Raw genomic sequence first — 21,783 nt, forward strand, 5'->3', positions numbered from 1 at the left:
CATCAAGTACATTATCAATTCTATTTTCTATTTGCAATATGTTGAAAATGTCATATTTCATGTTGTAGCATAAAACATACATTGTTAGGTGAATTTTCTGCTTTTCTTTTAAATCCAAGTGCAAGTTTTTGTATGTGTTATGTAACATCAAGTTAATATTTTAGTTGAAACGGCAAAAGTTTTGACGGCATGGCATGTTATGGAATGCATTACGTTAACACTTAATCCTTGCCAGTATGCTGCAGGATTATAAATGAAATATACATAATGTATCTGTCTTACACAATCACTAGTTATAAATAATTTCATGCTATATACTTTCCATTTAGTGCTTGAAGAAACAGAAATCCTTTAATTTGTGCAATGACTGTTCTGAATCCATAACCTTTCCTTTTCAAAGAAGCAAAATTCACTAATCCTCTCTAGACTGCCAAGAAAACTGTATATTGTCAACAGGTATACTTAGCTGTACCTATTCAGCTGTGGTAGCACCAGTAATTCTCCAATAACTTTGTATATTTACACCATACAGCACATAGCACTATTGTCATGTTATGAAATTTACTAAAACAATGAACGCACTTAATACATAGTCTTGTAAAAGTCAGCAAGACTGTTGCCCCATTTGGGCACATGTTTAAGCCAAGAGATCACGTGTGGCCTTTTTAGAGCCTATTTGTTGCATTGACAAAGGATACATATTGATGGGAGTTAAAGGTGGTCTCAAGCTAACTGCTTTAGCAAGCACAGCCACCAGGGAAACATCTAGTCTTTCAATTGCCTGATGTTTCTAGGTTACCACAATTATTCTTAAAACATCTGTAAGGCCAAATAAGTTCATTAGCCTTTCTCACATACCACCTGACATGCCCATTCACTCTACTACCGATAAACTCCCTTCTACCAAGTAATTACCTTCTTCCACTCTTGCATACAAAACGTGTCTTGTGCCTCCCCTCTTACTTAAAGGGGTTTTCAAGGCAAAATATTAAGGTAATCTCTCTATCAATGTGAGATTGATGGTGTTCTGATATTAGTAACCACAGCACTGCTGAAACGCAGTACATAGACAGACAGCTTCATCCACTGTGTAGTAGCAGCTAGTGACTACTGCGGCTCAGGTCCCATTCTAATAACTAAAAACTGAGCAGTGGCGTAACTAGGAATGGTGGGGCCCTGTGGTGAACTTTTGACATGCCCCCCATCCCCAATCGACCCCGAAGACCTCAACCGCCCTCCTGCCACATTCCTGCGCACTCTATTATGCCCCATAGTGGCCCCTGCACACAGTATTATATCCCTTAGTGGCCCCTGCACACAGTATTATGCCCCATAGTGGCCCCTGCACACAGTATTATATCCCTTAGTGGCCCCTGCACACAGTATTATGTCCCTTAGTGGCCCCTACACACAGTATTATCCCCCTTAGTGGCCCCTGCACACAGTATTATGTCCCTCAGTGGCCCCTACACACAGTATTATGTCTCTCAGTGGCCCTGCACACACTATTTTGCCCCACTGTGGACACCCATAAACAATTATTATACTCTGGGGTCTTTTCAGACCCCAGAGTATAATAATTGGAGACCCAGGGGGGATAAAAATAAAAAAACACTGTCACTCACCTATCTCCCGGCTCCGCTGCAGTCCTTCGCTGTCGGCCTCCGCTGTAGTCCATCTTCTTCTTTACATGACCCGAGACGCAGGCCAGGGTCATGTCACGTCAGAGACGTCAGACGACTAGGCCTGAAGCCTGTCCGGATCGTGGAGAGGTAAGCAACAGTGTTTTTTATGTTTCTTTTCTCTCTCGAGCCTCCGATCATTATACTGTTTGTGGGGCCTGCACTGTCACTTACCGATCCCGGCCCAGCCAGGATTGGTAAGTATATAGGGCCCGTTACCAGCAGGAGTAACTCCAGCCGGTAACGGCTTATTAAAAAAAAATGCAACGGTAGCGGCTGTCGCCGGGCCCCCTAATGTCCCGGACCCTGTGGCAGCTGCCTCTGCTGCTACGGCGGTAGTTACACCACTGAAGCTGAGCTGTAGTAATCACAAACTGCTACTATAAGTGTTATAGCTACTAATATTGGCTGATCAATAGGCCTGCTGGATCTCAGACCTTCACTAATTTCATAATGATATAATATCATAAGGAGAAGTCATCATCATTTTTTGCCTCTGAAAACCCTTTAAGCTTCAAACGTTCAATGAAAATATACTGTGCCTCTTCTAAGAAGCATATAACCTGGCCAATCAGAACTTTCCAAACAATTGCATATGTCCCTAATTTAATGGTCTCTGACCTTGGTGGCATCACTGGCATCCCAGAGTGCCTGGACCAGAACAGAAGGACAAAGCAAGGTTTCTTTGTTTGTGATTTCTTAGGTTCCCAGGTGTCAGACCCCACTGATCACACATTGCCATTAATTTAAAGAAACACTTTAGCAAAAAAAAATCCAGCTTCTCTTCAGCACCTGATCAGACACCATCTTGGCTCTTTACATTTCCCCCTTCTGTCTGTGTTCTTCTATCAATCCCATGATGTATCAGCACAGCACTACATGAGCAGCTAAAGACTTCACTCCGGTATATCTAGCAGTATTATTCTTTTCTCCTACGACGAGCAGTGAGCTCCTTCATTCTAGCTGTGTGACAGGAGCTGTCTGTGCATCATTAGTTAGTGACAGAAGTTTCTATTTCTTCCTGCGGAGATCCTGTGGGGTACAGTCCATCATACAGGAAGTCATATACATTTTATCAGGTCAGAGTGAGTGTCACATGACCTAGCAGAAGACAGGGGTGTAGGTAGGAAGAGGGTCAGCAAGGCAACCCCAAGTAGAGGTTGTCAGGGGCAGTGCCACTTTTATGCTTTTCCAATAGAAACAGATTAAAGGTAGTGAATAGAGATGAGCGAACACTAAAATGTTCGAGGTTCGAAATTCGATTCGAACAGCCGCTCACTGTTCGAGTGTTCGAATGGGTTTCGAACCCCATTATAGTCTATGGGGAACATAAACTCGTTAAGGGGGAAACCCAAATTCGTGTCTGGAGGGTCACCAAGTCCACTATGACACCCCAGGAAATGATACCAACACCCTGGAATGACACTGGGACAGCAGGGGAAGCATGTCTGGGGGCATAAAAGTCACTTTATTTCATGGAAATCCCTGTCAGTTTGCGATTTTCGCAAGCTAACTTTTCCCCATAGAAATGCATTGGCCAGTGCTGATTGGCCAGAGTACGGAACTCGACCAATCAGCGCTGGCTCTGCTGGAGGAGGCGGAGTCTAAGATAGCTCCACACCAGTCTCCATTCAGGTCCGACCTTAGACTCCGCCTCCTCCGGCAGAGCCAGCGCTGATTGGCCGAAGGCTGGCCAATGCATTCCTATGCGAATGCAGACTTAGCAGTGCTGAGTCAGTTTTGCTCAACTACACATCTGATGCACACTCGGCACTGCTACATCAGATGTAGCAATCTGATGTAGCAGAGCCGAGGGTGCACTAGAACCCCTGTGCAAACTCAGTTCACGCTAATAGAATGCATTGGCCAGCGCTGATTGGCCAATGCATTCTATTAGCCCGATGAAGTAGAGCTGAATGTGTGTGCTAAGCACACACATTCAGCACTGCTTCATCAAGCCAATACAATGCATTAGCCAGTGCTGATTGGCCAGAGTACGGAATTCGGCCAATCAGCGCTGGCCAATGCATTCTATTAGCCCGATGAAGTAGAGCTGAATGTGTGTGCTAAGCACACACATTCAGCTCTACTTCATCGGGCTAATAGAATGCATTGGCCAGCGCTGATTGGCCAGAGTACGGAACTCGACCAATCAGCGCTGGCTCTGCTGGAGGAGGCGGAGTCTAAGGTCGGACCTGAATGGAGACTGGTGTGGAGCGATCTTAGACTCCGCCTCCTCCAGCAGAGCCAGCGCTGATTGGCCGAATTCCGTACTCTGGCCAATCAGCACTGGCTAATGCATTGTATTGGCGTGATGAAGCAGTGCTGAATGTGTGTGCTTAGCACACACATTCAGCTCTACTTCATCGGGCTAATAGAATGCATTGGCCAGCGCTGATTGGCCGAATTCCGTACTCTGGCCAATCAGTGCTGGCCAATGCATTCTATTAGCTTGATGAAGCAGAGTGTGCACAAGGGTTCAAGCGCACCCTCGGCTCTGATGTAGGAGAGCCGAGGGTGCACTTGAACCCTTGTGCACCCTCAGCTCTGCTACATCAGAGCCGAGGGTGCGCTTGAACCCTTGTGCACACTCTGCTTCATCAAGCTAATAGAATGCATTGGCCAGCGCTGATTGGCCAATGTATTCTATTAGCCTGATGAAGTAGAGCTGAATGTGTGTGCTAAGCACACACATTCAGCTCTACTTCATCGGGCTAATAGAATGCATTGGCCAGCGCTGATTGGCCAGAGTACGGAACTCGACCAATCAGCGCTGGCTCTGCTGGAGGAGGCGGAGTCTAAGATCGCTCCACACCAGTCTCCATTCAGGTCCGACCTTAGACTCCGCCTCCTCCAGCAGAGCCAGCGCTGATTGGCCGAATTCCGTACTCTGGCCAATCAGCACTGGCTAATGCATTGTATTGGCTTGATGAAGCAGTGCTGAATGTGTGTGCTTAGCACACACATTCAGCTCTACTTCATCGGGCTAATAGAATGCATTGGCCAATCAGCGCTGGCCAATGCATTCTATTAGCGTGAACTGAGTTTGCACAGGGGTTCTAGTGCACCCTCGGCTCTGCTACATCAGATTGCTACATCTGATGTAGCAGTGCCGAGTGTGCATCAGATGTGTAGTTGAGCAAAACTGACTCAGCACTGCTAAGTATGCATTCGCATAGGAATGCATTGGCCAGCCTTCGGCCAATCAGCGCTGGCTCTGCCGGAGGAGGCGGAGTCTAAGGTCGGACCTGAATGGAGACTGGTGTGGAGCGACCTTAGACTCCGCCTCCTCCAGCAGAGCCAGCGCTGATTGGCCGAATTCCGTACTCTGGCCAATCAGCGCTGGCCAATGCATTCTATTAGCCCGATGAAGTAGAGCTGAATGTGTGTGCTTAGCACACACATTCAGCTCTACTTCATCAGGCTAATAGAATACATTGGCCAATCAGCGCTGGCCAATGCATTCTATTAGCTTGATGAAGCAGAGTGTGCACAAGGGTTCAAGCGCACCCTCGGCTCTGATGTAGCAGAGCTGAGGGTGCACAAGGGTTCAAGTGCACCCTCGGCTCTCCTACATCAGAGCCGAGGGTGCGCTTGAACCCTTGTGCAGCCTCGGCTCTGCTACATCAGAGCCGAGGGTGCGCTTGAACCCTTGTGCACACTCTGCTTCATCAAGCTAATAGAATGCATTGGCCAGCACTGATTGGCCAGAGTACGGAATTCGGCCAATCAGCGCTGGCCAATGCATCCCTATGGGAAAAAGTTTATCTCACAAAAATCACAATTACACACCCGATAGAGCCCCAAAAAGTTATTTTTAATAACATTCCCCCCTAAATAAAGGTTATCCCTAGCTATCCCTGCCTGTACAGCTATCCCTGTCTCATAGTCACAAAGTTCACATTCTCATATGACCCGGATTTGAAATCCACTATTCGTCTAAAATGGAGGTCACCTGATTTCGGCAGCCAATGACTTTTTCCAATTTTTTTCAATGCCCCCAGTGTCGTAGTTCCTGTCCCACCTCCCCTGCGCTGTTATTGGTGCAAAAAAGGCGCCAGGGAAGGTGGGAGGGGAATCGAATTTTGGCGCACTTTACCACGTGGTGTTCGATTCGATTCGAACATGGCGAACACCCTGATATCCGATCGAACATGTGTTCGATAGAACACTGTTCGCTCATCTCTAGTAGTGAACTGAGCCTTTGCTCGGGTGAAGCTACAGCTCTGCAGAAGAAATAGTTTCAGGTGGAATTGCAGAACTAAATAACGTAATACCAGATGAATTATATATATTTGGGCAATAGATACTTAGTGAATGTCAAACAAATCACGGGAATGCGTCTTCACTATTTATCTTTGGAAATACAGGTGAGCTGCAGGTTTTTATCCAATATAAATAACATTAGTCTGTGCGGCAGATTGTTTAATATGCTGAGATAATTATCCTGCACTTTGCTTTTAGTCTGTAATGAAAATGTGCAATTTCTTTGTTTATGTTTTTCTGCTGGGTGCTGCGGGGTTACAGCAGAGGCGGCATTAAGAGAGCTTAAAACCAAAGGTATTTATAAAAATTACTTCGGAGCACATCTCAGGTACACAATTGGACTGCTTCATAAATTCACATGAAAAATTAAAACAAGACATGTTGCTCCCAAAAGTGCAGTACAACCCAACAGATGGCACTCTCACAATTTAGCTGGTTTGCGGTATGGCATTAGTAGTCTAAACACCATGGCATGTCTTCAGATTACCTAAATAATAAGTACCCATGTAGTTTGTAATGCTCACTATGGAAGATAGTGGAAAAAAAATAACCCAGAAAATACTATATTCACAATAGGAAACCAGAAAAAGAAATTGGGGGGTTGATTTTGGCGTTGCTGAAAATGTAGTGGAGAGTTGCTGGTGGTCATCAAATAGTGCTTCATTAATGGTGCTGGTTACATGTTTTGGCACTGGATCAGAGCCTTCCCAAGACCATAATACAGTGACAAACATCGTAGGCTTGCTTATATGGTGAAACTAGAAAAGAAAGTGACATCATTGGATAGGGTCACAAAACAAAAGATACAGCTAGTAAATGGGGAGTAACCCTGGTTGGTTTACCCTGTGATCATGGGTTCTAATCCAACTAAGGTCACTCTATGTTTACTGGCTATAACTTTTTTGTAACTCAACCACCCAATGATGTCACTTCCTTTACCTGTTTTATTATGTATGTTAACCCCCAATGTTTGTTACTGTATTATGGTCTGAGGGCGGCTCTGGTACACAGCTGAAACCGATAACTAGCACTGTAAGTAAAGCATATGTGATGACCACTGGTGACTTCTGCACTACTTTTCCAGCAACTCACCTTCTGGTCTCCTGGTGTGATCTTTCATAGGTGTCATGGAAGAGCTGGGCTGTGTGGTCTGACCAAATGGCTGCCCTCTTCTGTTGCCCCATTCATAGCAGTCTAAAATACAGACTGAGACAGAGAGACTGTATTATGCCCATTCCCTATATGGATATCTGAGGGAGAGATCCTGCTGCAGTTTCCCCCCTACCTCAGCACATCTCCATTGTGCCAGAGATCCATAGGAGGTCTTTGTGCTTTGTTCTCCTTCATGAGATATTTCCTGTGCAGGTTCTCAGCCAGTTTATGAGAACTACTGCTTAAGACTTATACAGTGTTAATATGTGATAATGAGCTGTCATTGTAAGCGACAAACCATTTTATTTCCATTATAATCGCTTTTATCATATAGTCTAGATGTTTCCTGTGGACAATAGCATTGCAAAGCAGTTGTATGTCAGTGCGTTTGATATTAGCCCTTCTTACAATCCATTTTCTATGGTAGATTGGCTGAAATATCAGCTTAATTTTGATAAACAGCACAATTTATCATTTGAGAGGACATTTGTAAATACCTTTAGGTCCCTGTAGGTCTCAACACTGTGAAATGAAATTGAAAATCCAAAAACCTAACCAGATTTTTCCCACTTGTAAGTGGAGAGGTATTTGTGAGGCTCTCAGCAAGGTTGGAAATTACTCAGCCATAATTTCATTTAAGTAGAAGCCTATCACTTTACCCCAAAATAAGCAAAAATAATATTGATTTTACAGCGCTGTAAGTCATTACAATTTGTCAGCTTTTATGTTGTAATTAAATTGCCTCGGGGAAACCCGGTGTAGTTTTTCAATTTGGGAAGCTGGTACAGGTAGTGTATCTTGCCAACTTCCGTATCTAATTAGCTATAAATTGTTTTTTATAGCTAATCTGTTACTGCGGCTTCTTAAAAAGAAAGATTGTTTGTTTATTAATCTCTTACTTTTCAAAAACAGCGCCAAGCAGGATTTATACAGGAAAATTGCAAGCTGTTTTTTATACAGTCCGCTATAATTTATTGCATCTCCTAACTACTAAGGACCCTGCTATGTGTCTTCCTGGCATATTGTTTATTCCTGCATAGGAGAAATATATACAAGAGGACAATATTGGGTGCTTTATTGTTCTATGCCTCTGTATGGTTTTCATAAATGGAAATTACAGCCAGCGTATCAGCTGTACCCAGTGTGTGTGTGTGAAATAATAGTTAATGTCAGTAGAACTTTATTGTTATTCATCCTTATGAGAAGCTGTTACCAAGGCCTTCTTATTGGTTTTTATTTTTAGATACGTATAGTAGAATTCTGTTTTTATGCCTGAGAAAGAATATTTCCCCAAAAGCTTTGCTTTAGGCGTGTGCCCTATTCTGGAGGCTGTACAACCATGTGCGTAGAGTCAATCTATGGATTCTATGGACTGCCACATAATTCTTTGTTGGGTACCATATGTATGAATCTTTTCTCCATTTGGTATCCAATGGAGTATGCCACGATTTGAAATCTACGGAGGTACAGTAAGATCCCATGCACATCGGTGGGTGCCGTATTATAGAGCCATACAAAGCACAGACGTAATATGGTTTTATCCATCCATCCATATATAGTATATAATAATACATTTTCACATTTAACAAAAATCTAATTTGTATTGGGCAAGTTGTCTTCCATTGCATAAACAGTTGGACAAACTGGACTTATTCTCTCTTCGTACTAATGTAAAATACACACTTGGTCAAATTCATCCTATATGCTTATAGAGAAGATGCCTATTGACCACCATGATTGCTTATCTGACAGCTACTATATTTATGGCCACATATGTGATGTGTTTTGATGGCTGTCTCAGGCAGCTCTTTGGCTTAGAGGTTAGCACTGTTGCCTTGTATTGCTGGGGACCTGAGTTTAAATCTGAGCAAAGCCATAGAATTTGTGCTCCTCATTCTTGTGAAGACAAATGCTTTGGTTTCCTCCCACTATTTAAAAAATCCACTGAAAGATTAATTTAGCCTAGTTGAAGATATAGGCCTATATAGTAGCCACTGAAGTACCTGTTCTACAACTATCCCTGCACTTTGAGTCTGTTGTGTCAGAAAAGCAAATTCTAAATGCTTGTTGTTGTCACTGTGTAGAAAGATTGGTCGTCTAGAGAAGAGCGAGTACTGTTCGGATCAGCCGATCCGAACAGCACGCTCCATAGAAATGAATGGATGAACCTGGTACTTCCGCTTTGACGGCGGCCGGCCGCTTAACCCCCCGCGTGCCGGCTACGTCCATTCATTTCTATGCGAGTGTGCTGTTCGGATCGGCTGATCCGGACAGTACTCGCTCATCTCTAGTCTTGTCATATGTCATTATTTATATTCACTACTGACCATCATTATATCTGACATTTTTGTCTCATTTGTAAAATTATTTTACATGTTTGCCTTTTCTAGTGGCTTTTTTACCGTACATAACTGGGAAGGCATCAGCTACACATTGGCTATATTCCTATAAAATCCCATTCATTGATGTCATTTATAGAAGCCATATAGGATTTTATTGGAGGCCCGAAGCCTCTGCCATCATTTATATAATATAAAATATATGATCATGTGGAACGCAACCTTCCAAAAGATGTATATCCATAAACATAAAAACAGGATAAGATTATTGGATGCAGGACAGGAAATATAGCTGGTTACTATGTAAGGAATATATCACGGTGAGGTCCATCAGGAAGTATCACAGAGGGCTTTATTTCATATGTTGAAAATATTATGTTGAATAATCATTTCTCTTTCGTTTTCTTGAGACATCTTCATTGCTTCTACATAAAATGTATAATTTCAACTACTTCAGTTTAATTTAAGTGTTTAATTTTTATTGTTAACCATGAAAAAGGCAAGATAAGCTCTTCACAGGGCCATGGATTAGGAGTATAATAAAACATAATTCTGGAAGAAATATTATACTTTTATTAATAATAATAATCAAGCTCAGGAGTGATCATCTTCTTCTGCCTGCAAGCTTTCATAGGAGACATCTTCTCATTCTGAAATTCATCTTTTTTATGGGCATTTCTGCAGTATCTTACAGATTAAATTCCTTACTGAACAGGCAAGTCATCCAATGTATTACTTTATCTCCTAACATCAGGCAAACTGCAATTATAGGATGGCAGATATAATAGGTGAAATTTCCGCTGCATTGAGCAATGTGTTACAGGTTTTATATTTCGATTCTATTTAAAGGCAAAAATAATTTTGTGGTTTTTTTCACCGGGCTTAAATATAACAGGACAACTATTCACTACATCGCAAATAATATGAGAATGGGTTGTTCCTTTTTGTCTCGATTATTTGTTTATATTGGCCTGTATTAAACTTTCTTTTAAAAAATTTTCTTGGAGCTACCTGGGACTTGGAACAACAGAGGTTGGGCACTACAATAGAAGTTTACCAATCCAGTAGAGGTTACTCCAAGATTATAATTCATCACCTATCCAAATGTTTGATCACGGAGGTCTGCCCACGCTAACTCCACCATTAACATGAACAAAGGGTCACTAGTGTACCGCTGTTTAAATGAAGTTGCACTTGAGTTTGTACACTGCCACTTCAACTCCAGATCACCAAGTGTACTCTGCCTCTCATTTGGCAGTGACATGGGGTTGAATGGTCATGCTTGAATGCTTTATCCATTCAAATGGGGGCACATAGGACCCCTATTCTCATATAGATAAATTGTGGGTCCCAACAATCAACCCACCACAGATAAAACATTTATCACCTAACCTTTGTAACCTAGAGGTAACCTCTTTAAAGGGGTTTTATGGCCCCAAATGAATATTTCATACTGATGAGCTATCCACAGAATTGGTCATCAGTATATGATCTATGGGGGTTCAACAGACTCCAGGCAAAGGAAGTTGCTGCAATAATTGGGGAGCATGTGCAAACTGCTCATATTCCAGTAAAGTACTGCACATACTTCTCATCCACTGCAGCAACTTCCTCTGCCTGGAGTCTGTTGAACCCTCATAGATCATATACTGATGACCAATCATGTGGATGTTGCCATAGCAGCTAATATGTGAAGGGTCTAGGTGTAGGATCCCACAGATCAGATACTGATGACCTATTGTGTGGATAGATCATCAGTATCAACAATGTATTCGGGGCTGGAAATCCCCTTTAAGTGCATCTCAGATAACTTTGGTTTTCAAATGTTAGTGTCCAGTGCAATAAGTAAGTGCACCCTTATAATGTATTGTGTTATTAGACATATGGAAATGATTGGTTTTGCTCTCTTTTAAAAGTAATTATATGAGATTGAAAAGAAGGTTCTTTTTTTCCCCCAGAAACAGTGCCATTCTTGTACATAGTTTGTACTGTTGTTATACTCCAGCTCTATTGAACAACAATGAGTTGCAATACGAAACAGAGCCTATTGGCAATACTGGCACTGTTTATAGAAGAGGTGCATGTGTTTTTTCCTAATCATGGCAAACCCTTTGAAAAGTATATTTTTATTTGTATGTAACAAATAATTTTCCATTTACTGAAACTTAGTTTCTTATTTTTACAGGCAGCGTCATCTGCCTTGAGCAGCTTGGGTCATGTCTACACTGCAATTGGTGATTACCCTAATGCACTGGCTAGTCACAAGCAATGCGTTCTCTTGGCTAAACAATCCAAAGATGAACTGTCAGAAGCACGAGAACTGGGTAACATGGGAGCTGTCTACATTGCAATGGGGGACTTTGAAAATGCAGTTCATTGCCATGAACAACACTTAAAAATTGCAAAGGATCTTGGGAACAAGAGGGAAGAGGCCCGGGCATATAGTAACCTTGGCAGTGCCTTTCACTACAGAAGGAACTTTGACAAGGCAATGTCCTACCATAACCATGTTCTAGAACTTGCACAGGAATTATCTGAAAAGTCCATTGAAATGCGTGCCTATGCTGGCTTGGGTCATGCGGCACGCTGTATGCAGGATTTGGAGAGGGCTAAACAATATCATGAGCAACAACTGTCCATTGCTGAAAGTCTCAAAGACCGTGCAGCAGAGGGTAGAGCTTCTTCCAACTTAGGTAAGTGCCCTACATTTTTATAGCTTTCTCTTGCGACAAGTGTGGAGGTATCGAGAGAAATAGAGCTTAGCAGGTAGCAATGTAAGGTCTGTTGCTTTTATAGGTAAGACTTATTGGTTAAACATTCTCACAGAGTACATGTTATGGTTGATGGTAAAGTTTTCAGAGGCTATTATTATTATTGTTTACTTATATAGCACAATTAATTCCATGGTGCTTTACATTTGGGGGTTACATACAATACACAGAATATACAGGTAGATATAATACTAACAGTGATCGGCTGGCACAGTGGGGTAGAGGGCCCTGCCCGAGAGGGCTTACAATCTATGGAGGCTAGAACATAAGAAATAAAACAAGACCTGTGGTAATAATGTATTACTAATGAACTAAATCTATTTCAGTCTGAGATAAGTAAAATAAAACAAAAACGCAACATATAATAAGTAATCTGACTAAGGACTAAGTCAGACATTAGCCTCTCAGAATGATAGTACAAAGTATGGGGGTAGTCTTTAATAAACTGGCCAATAACCTATATACCTATTATGGTTACAGGACAAAAAGAGTTTTTCCCAACTTACATCTTTTTTTTTTTAACAATTATCATCATTTATTTATAGTCACCATTATTTCCATAGTGCTGTACATCTGAGTGCTTACATACAAAACACGAAATACACAAGACCAGTACACTACTCACAATGACCAACTGGTATAATGGGATAGAGGGCCCTGCCTACAAGGGCTTAAAATCTATGAAAGAGGGAGGATAGACAATAGATGAGGGTAGATCCTGTTCAGATGGTGGTGTGGTGGCACCATTTTTATTCATATGCTAATTAGTCTCCAGCGTGCACTCAGAAGTCTCAGTGAGCACCCTCTCTGCTATGTGTGTGTGTGAGAGCAGAGAGAGCCTGTGCTGTGCACACAGCAGAGAGAGTGCTCACTGAGACTTCTGGAGTGCATGCTGTAGACTAACTAGCATATGAATAAAAATGGGCTCATTCAAAAACTACTGAGCCAATTAACATACAAAAGGTAGGTGTGAAATAGCCTTTCTAAAGGATATGCAAGTATGTCCTTAGTTAAAAATGACTTTTCCCAATGATAGAGCCCCTTTAAGTAAGGAAATCGACTACAGAAATACTCACTGTCTCTTTCCAGTTTAACCCACAGATGTAGCAAAGGCTAACATGACTCATAACCAGTTAAGAACACAGAGTGTAAACTTGACTCATTCAATGGCTTTAGACGTCACTAACACACAATGCCAAGAACCTTCTAGACCATGCTGGTCACACAGATTTAGCACATTGTCACCCTCTCTCTGGTATGCCTGTTGCTAGGCAGCAGCCCAGAATATTGGTTTATACACAATATATGCTATTAGAGAAATAATTATAATGAAAACATGTTGACTGTATGTATAACAAGATTATCATTATTATTATGAAATTTCTAGAATTTTTGCTTGTGGCATCGCCTGTGCCTGACTAGAATCTAGCATGTAAAGAATAGATGCTGACTGTATTAAAATGAAAGATTTCATTATAATATTTGCACAACTGGATGAGTCTTGAATATCTGCAACAATATAGAAACCTAATTTCGCCATCTATTTTTTATGCATGGGCTTAGCAAACATGTTATAAATGAAACTCCTATTAAATTGAATTCAAGTGTGCTACATATTATTTGGTTCCGCCACATGCTATTGATCAAATGATGCTGTGGTATTCATGAAATTTAATAATAAACGTGTCTAGGAATATTAGTTGCACACAGATTTTTTATTAATATCAGTCTTTGCTTTTCTGTTTAACTTGCTTAGACCAAGACTGTTTGGCTGCTTATAATTCCATTGGGGTTTGGAAAAAGTGTGTATTTTAGTATTTGTGTCTGTCTGTCTGCTCTCTAATTTGACTGAATGAATATCACACATTTTGTCATATTTTGGTACAGTCTTTTTTTAATTAAATTCATATATTTCTACATTTATTCCATCTAAACACTGTTTCGTGGCGATGTTAGAGAAGGCTATTATTAGTAGTCATTTAAACGGAATTTCCAGAATTTATTTTAATGGTTTATCTGTAGGATTTGATGTGTTGGGTCCCACCCTTAGGACCCTCCTCAATTAGTGGAACAAGGACTCAATATTAATAAAACAAGTTGTTCTCATTCAGATTGACTGCTAAGTGTAAGCACAAGCCCATCACAAGCTTATAAACAAAAAAAATGTATGATGCCTATACAGAAATGTGCAAAGGTTTTAGATAGGTGTAAAGTAAAATTGCTTTAAAAATATGTTAAAGGGATTCTTTTATTAGAATCCCTTCTTTAACTAAAAACACGTTGGAATAGCCTTAAGAAAGGCTATTCTTCTCTTACCTTTCTTTTTCTGATCCACGCTGCCGCTCCTGAGAAATTTCTTATTTCTTCCATATGTAAATGAGTTTTCAGACAGCACAGGGGGCGTTTCCTTGTGCTCAAACACAGGGGCATCCCCTGTGCTGTACGAAAACTCTACAGTGATGCCTCCATCTTCTTCTCCCGACCGCCTCTCCACCGCATCTTCAACCAAAAGTGACGACTGTGCATGTCTGTCGGCCATGTACCTGTGGCCGAACGGGCACTCATGTAAGAGGCCACAGGAAAATGGCCGATGGACATGCGCAGTCGGCACTCTCGGCTGAAGATGCTGCTGATGACGTGGCGAAGAGGCAGTCGGGAGAAGAAGATGGTGTCGCTGCAGAGTTTTCGGACAGTACAGGAGACGCCCCCTGTGCTGTCTGAAAACTCATTTACATATGGAAGAAAGAAGAAATTTCTCAGGAATGGCAGCGTGGATCAGAAAAAGAAAGGTAAGAGAAGAATAGCCTTTCTTAAGGCTATTTTGACATGTTCTTAGTTAAAAAAGGGATTCTAATGATAAAATCCCTTTGATAGTTTATTTTTGTTAATTAACAAAATTAAGTGAATAAACAAAATAAACAAAAATCTAAATGAAATCAATATTTAGTGAGATGACCCTTTGTCTTCAAAACAGCATCATTTCTTCTACTTACGTGTGCACATGGATCTATAGAAACTAAGAAAGGAGGTTGCTCCAAACATCTTGGCGAACTAACCACAATTATTTGTAGATGTAGGCTTGCTCCAATCTGTCTGTCTCTTCATGTAATCCCAGTCACTCTCAATGATTTTGACATCAGGGCTCTGAGGGGACATATCATCACTTCCAGGATTCCTTGCCATTCTTTAGGCGGACAGTAGTTCTTAGTTACATTGGATGAATGTTGTTTTTTTTTGTCCTGGTGCCGAATAAATTAGGAGCAAGTCAGACAGCTCCCTGATGGTATTGCATGATGGATAAGTATGTGTCTGTATTTGTCAGCACTAAGAACACCATTAATCTCGACCAAAACCCAAACTCCAGTTGCTGGAAATGCAACCACAAAATTGCAAGAAATCTCCACCATGTTGTGCTGTTTTCTTTTTTGTAGACTCTCATTATTATACTGCTCTCCAGCCCTCATGAGAAGAAGCTGCCTTCTATTACAGCCAAATATTTCAGATTTTGATTCATAAGTTAGAGGAACTATTCAATGTTCTTTACCCCAGGTATGACTGGGTATGACTTTTTGGCTGCAATTCTTCTTTGAGGACCACTTTTACCCATATTACACTAAACATTAGATGGTTGTACCTGGGTCCTTATTTCTCCAATTCTGGGCTATTGGCACTGTTGCACATCTTTCAATTTCGAAGAAAAGGAAGCATGTTGTGTCTTTCATCTGCTGCTGTCTTTCCTTGGCTGACCAATGCATTTCTCATCCTCAGTGGTGCCCATCTCTTGGCCTTCTTCAGAAGAGCATTTACAGCACATGAAATCCCAGTATGCGTTGAAATCTTTGCCTGGGACAGACCTTGCTGATATATACCGTATCTATAACTACATTGTGTCTTGTTGTGTTTTTTCTTGTCGTGGTGTATGACCTGATCTTTGTAGCGGAGTTTGGCTTCCACCTCCCCCCCATGATGATTATTATATTTGATGCATCTGCATAATCACACACCAGACTATACTCCTGCAAAATACCTGGCTGTGCGCACATGTACTTAGAAGAATTGATGCTGTTTTGAAGACAAAGAGTTGTCACCAAAAGTATGGATTTGATCTACATTTCTCTGCTGTTCAGTTTAGTCGAATTTGATCATTTGAAAAATGTGAAACTTGTATTTTAGTCCTAAACAGACATGTCTTACTGTCCAGAATTGAGAGGCTCTTGTAAGAGAGCAATGAAGGCAAATTCAAGGGACAGATTATTAAGGTGGAACTGTCAGACCCTTGATTTTAATGAAACTAGCTACTTCAGCTAAATAGTCTTATAATTGAGGGAAATATAAAACAACTTAGTGCCTATTCTTCATATCCAGTGCTGTGAAGAATGGTTATTATTTTGATGGTACAGTCACCACTGTGCATATTTATGAGGGGTCCAACTCTTTTCTGGTGAATAGTATATAACATAGGACATTACACAGAAAAATAAGAAAGATTCATTACAATATTTTTATTCTGTAACACAGGATAGGAGTATAGCTCAGTGATAGGGTGTCCAGTGGAACATGATGCAGTTATTCTTCTGTCTATATGTAAGTGCATTAGACACTTATAGAATCAAAAGCCTAGGTAAAATGTCCACGTAAATCCCAATAAAGAGGTGTTTTCTGTGGCACTTTTTGGCTGTGGTTCGCTACTTGGGGCCATAGCCTTAAAGGGGTTTTCAAGGATCAGTATATTCTAGGTAGTAGCAGGGTATTGCAGTTTTGTTTCATTCTTATGGATGAAACAATACAATATCCTGGATTACCACCACTAATATATACAGTACATGCATACATACATACATACATGCAGGTAGACAGGACCACAATGTAATACATGAGTGCTAAGGCTATGAGTGCCAGTATTTCTGGCTGTCCATATATCTAAACCTCATCAAACTGACATTCCACATAACATGATGCCTTCCATTCACAAACTTCAAACAGATCCTGGTGAAGCCTGACATTACTGGTATATATGAATATTACTGGTATATCAGGAAAAGTGCTGCAGACTGTACTGTATTTGTGGTGAAAAGGCTGAAAATCCCAGGTATGAACAGAAAGTAACTACAAACTGTCAGACAGTTTGCTTAATATTATAATATAACCATTTGTAACAAAATGTTTCTAATAGGTATTAACATGATTATAGATATGAATAAAATTCGGCTCCAACCAGAGTGAAGAAAATTTCAAAGATCCAAGGTTGTAAAAATTAAAACTTTCCACTTTATTGAATATCCATTTAAAATAGTGAAGATAGGTCACGACACAGCTACGCGTTTCGGTGCACCTTCACCTGCACCTTCATCACGGCATGATACAACCTTGGATCTTTGAAATTTTCTTCACTCTGGTTGGAGCCAAATTTTATTCACATTCATTGCTACCTTGGTGTCGGAAGTCCATTCCGTTTTTCTGGTCTCCCAGGGGAAGTCAGGAGAAAAAAGTTTGGTGAGCTGAATATTTTAATGTATATGATTATAGATAGAATGATGATGCCGCAGTAAGACTAATGGCATTACTTGCCCAATGTCTCTAAAAATATACCATATATACTCGAGTATAAGTCGACCCGAATGTAAGCCGACCCCCCTAATGTTTCCAACGCTCACCCAAGATGGATATAGAAGATAACTTTATTCTGGAATAATGCTGCTTAGTTGTTGCTTCTATATCTCTGTAAACTCACTTAACCTATTCTACTACTGCCAGTAAACAGTGTATAAGTGTTGTCACCCTGCTTTATCCAACCCCTGAATGAGGTATGGAAACCTGATATTGACCCTTCCTTGTGCAGCAATACCTGCATCTGAACATTTCTGGAAAATCTAAATGGGTCGCATGTATAATATAGTTGAGCGACACTTCCCCAGAATTCATTTGGAGGCCTAGATGTGTAGAGTGAGGACACTAATAATGGTAGTGAACAGACCTAGTGCAATCTTGCTGCAGAGGAAATCAGCTTTTAATCCGCAAAGGAGCTGTTACGTGTACCCCAGGAGTGACGCGTCTGACAGAGCACCCATTTGTACATGAAGATTGATATTGCACTTGAGAAAGGGCTCCAATGCCTGGAACACGTTGTGCCAAATAAAGTTGTCTTCTATATCCATCTTGGGTGAGCGCTGGTTTTACTGCCTGTCCCCCACAAGGCTGGTCCATTCTTCTACGCATTCAGACCTCCCCGTGACGGTGACTAGCAGCTGCCCTCCGGTTTTTCATTGGGCTCTTGGTTGATACATCTACCAGTTGTTGTGTCCCACACAACCGGATCAGGTGAGCAGTCACCTGTTGTCTTTTTATTATTCTTTCATATTTTGAGGGTGTTACGCTAGGAAAGGCTCGGTGCCGTGTTTTCTTTCTTTTTTGTCATTTAAGATGTTTCCAAGGCAGAGAAGATTCTCTGGAAACATCTTGGTGCGGTCCTGGAGGCAGCGCTGCCTCACCACTCAGCATTGCTGCTCCTGCGGCCTCACACAGATGTCTTTCACTGCGGACCAGTCATGTGACATTTTGAATTACTGTATTGACGCGAGTATAAGCCGAGGTGCACTTTTTCAGCATAAAAACTGTGCTGAAAAACTTGGCTTATACTTGAGTATATACGGTACTTTACTTTTAGTGCATTGAAAATGGATACTGATATGATACTACAGATTTTTTTTTACAGCATCTGTAATTGGGCGTTTCATTTAGTTTGAAGCTAAAAGCGCTTTTATTGATCAAAAAGCAAATTCTTTCATCATCTTAGTCACTTGGGTATACAACCCGCACAAAATATGAATAATTAATATAGGAGATCCGTTCTCCACTTAATGACCCCAGTAGCACCTTGGCTGTTTTCATCTGGCAGACTGAACTGTATGCACTGGAAGAGGATATTACAATCTGTGTTACTATTTCTCGTCTTCACTAGATCAATCCCTGTTCTCTGGGGTCACAGCTAGGCCATGTTTTACTTAAATAAGTCCTTAAACGACTGCAGCACAGAAACAGTAAGACAATGGGGGGAAGGGAGCTCTCTATAAACAGTATAATTCCCTCTTAGGGTCCTGTAAAGTATAATACTCAGCTTATTGCCTCTACACAGTGTATTGTCCCCTAAGTTCCTCTACACAGTGTAATGCCCCCTCAGTGTCCCTTTCACAGTATAATGACCTTCACATAATGTAATGCCCCCTTGTACATTATAATATCCACTCCTGACACTCACACAGCATATGCCCCTTTATACCCTACACACTATATAATGCTCTCTTATGCCCAATACACAGTTCTATGTCTAGTGGCCCACACACAATATAATGACTTTCACCCATCTCAGACCCCAAATTGTATAATGCCAGCAGCCTCCACATATTACAATACCCCCAGCTTAGCCCTCCCACATTGTATTACCCCCGGCTTGGCCGACACATGGTATAATACCCCCGGGCTCACACATTATGATGAGTATTCTTCTCAGTATTCACTCTTGTTACTGCAATGCTCTTTGTGCCAGTGCACACTACATCATAGCAACCTAAGCACATGACACAGAGTGGGAAGTCCTGAACAACCATTTAATACATGTTCCTAGACAAATTTAAGATGCACGTTGGTTCATTCATTTATTGATAAATATTAATTGTACTGCATATATATTTCTTTTTTCAAGAACCAATTTCTATACCTCTATAAGCAGTGCCATGAATATCCAAAGGCCAGGGGTGAACCTGCCCCTTTCACCGCCCGAGGCGAACGACAGAAAGCCCCCCCCCCCCTAAGCGAAGGGGGGGGGGGCTTAGTGGCATTCGCAGGCAGAGAGCAGGCACGGAGAGGACCTGCTCTCTGCCTGAGCGTGAGGGGAGACTGCTGGAGCAGCGCTGTTCCAGTGGCCTCCCCAATCCACCGCTCGGTGCTAAGCCAGTCCAGGACAGCTTGTCCTGGACTGGCTTAGGTAAGCAAAAATGCCGCCCTCCCTGGGGTCCTGACATAGCGCCGCCTAAAGCGGTCGCTTCAGGTCGCCTCATGGGAGGTGCGGCGCTGCCACAGGCTAACACTAACTCCAAAATAAATGCAGTGGTAATTTGCAGGGATTCAGTATGACTCTTCTTGCAGACAAAAGACAATCTCTATGTAAATGACTGTGGTAAACCATTGAGTTTCTGATATGCAAGAGTATGGACTATTAGTGGTGGTATAGTCATAACTGATCTCAAATGCCATACCAAAATCTGGACCAGGCAACCATAAAGCAATTTTGCTATGTTTAATAATAAATCCATAACAGTGACTAGAGATGAGCGAACACGATTCGAAACAGCCGTTTCGAATAGCACGCACCCATAAGAATGAATGGACACAGCCGGCACGCAGGGGGTTAAGCGTCCGGCAAAGTCTGCGTGACGGCCGCTTCCATTCATTCCTATGAGTGCGTGCAATTCGAAACGGCCGTCGCTCATCTCTAACACTGACATATCTACTCCTTTATGTGGTTCTAATTTCAGAAGATGGCAAAGAAAACACCATTCTATCCATTCAAGTCTCCAATAATTCTGCTGCCTCTTCATTAAAGTGGAATAGTATTAGTTATGACCACATATAAATATTTTGTAACCACAATTTCCCAGTTAAGTAGTTATAACATGCCATGCATACCTTATTCTTATCCTTTTATTATATATGGGTCAGTTACTTTATAAATTATACAAGCATACAGTATATGTGAACTCAGCAATCTACAATACAAGCAAAATAAATTCTACTATGTCTTTCAGAAATATTAATTTAATATCATGCTCATATATATATATATATATATATATATATATATATATATATATATTACATTTTATTAGAAAAAAAATTGATTCTCTCCTCACTTATCAGGTTCTCTTCCTCCTCTATCTTCTAAATTGACTTCACTCTGAAATCTCTGCTGAATTCCTTTCTTGGTATCCCAAGTTGTCAGAGTGGTTAAATTACATCTAAGAAGAGGGGGGGGGGGGAGAAGATAATAGCTGAGTGAGAATGAAGCAAAGGCACAGATATTGGCATAGTAATGCAGCTAATACATACAACATCTTCTCTCTCATCCCAAGTGCTTTATTTACAGTCCTACTGGTCAGTACTTATCTGTGATCTATATGGTGCTGCTTCTTGGGTGGGTGAGAGAGTATTAAGGAGCAGAAACTCCTGTTATCTCCATGTGCTGTCAATAGGCGACATCATAGCAACTAGTCTTCCCCCCTCATCTCAGGTACAACTGAGATCTATAGATAAAACCTCCTGAGGAGAAAACTGTTAAGTAATGCAGAATACAAACCATTTTTTGGCCTGACAAAGTGTTACTTATACATACAAATATGACAGTTTGTGGCCACATACGTATGTCTCTGCATCTATTAAAGACCCCTACAAGGCACTGTTATTGGTTCGGGGGTTATTTTGGTCCCAACAGACTCCCTTTAAATATTCTTTAAGGATAAAATTAAAAGGGTTGTCTGTTTTTGGAAAACCTGTTGTCAAATAACCACTGTACTACAGAAT

General features: G+C 41.3%; 1 protein-coding gene across 4 annotated transcripts in view; it reads left to right on the forward strand.

The window, feature by feature from the left end:
• TTC28 (tetratricopeptide repeat domain 28) overlaps positions 1 to 21,783 on the forward strand; it is a 450,602-nt gene that overhangs the window by 276,345 nt on the left and 152,474 nt on the right. For all 4 annotated transcript variants that reach the window (XM_075276534.1, XM_075276535.1, XM_075276536.1 and 1 more), the window contains one exon: positions 11,625 to 12,132. In XM_075276534.1, coding sequence (XP_075132635.1) covers positions 11,625 to 12,132 — 508 coding nt within the window. The remainder of the gene's footprint in view (positions 1 to 11,624; positions 12,133 to 21,783) is intronic.

Source organism: Leptodactylus fuscus, chromosome 1 (assembly GCF_031893055.1).
Source record: "Leptodactylus fuscus isolate aLepFus1 chromosome 1, aLepFus1.hap2, whole genome shotgun sequence".
Taxonomy (NCBI): domain Eukaryota; kingdom Metazoa; phylum Chordata; class Amphibia; order Anura; family Leptodactylidae; genus Leptodactylus; species Leptodactylus fuscus.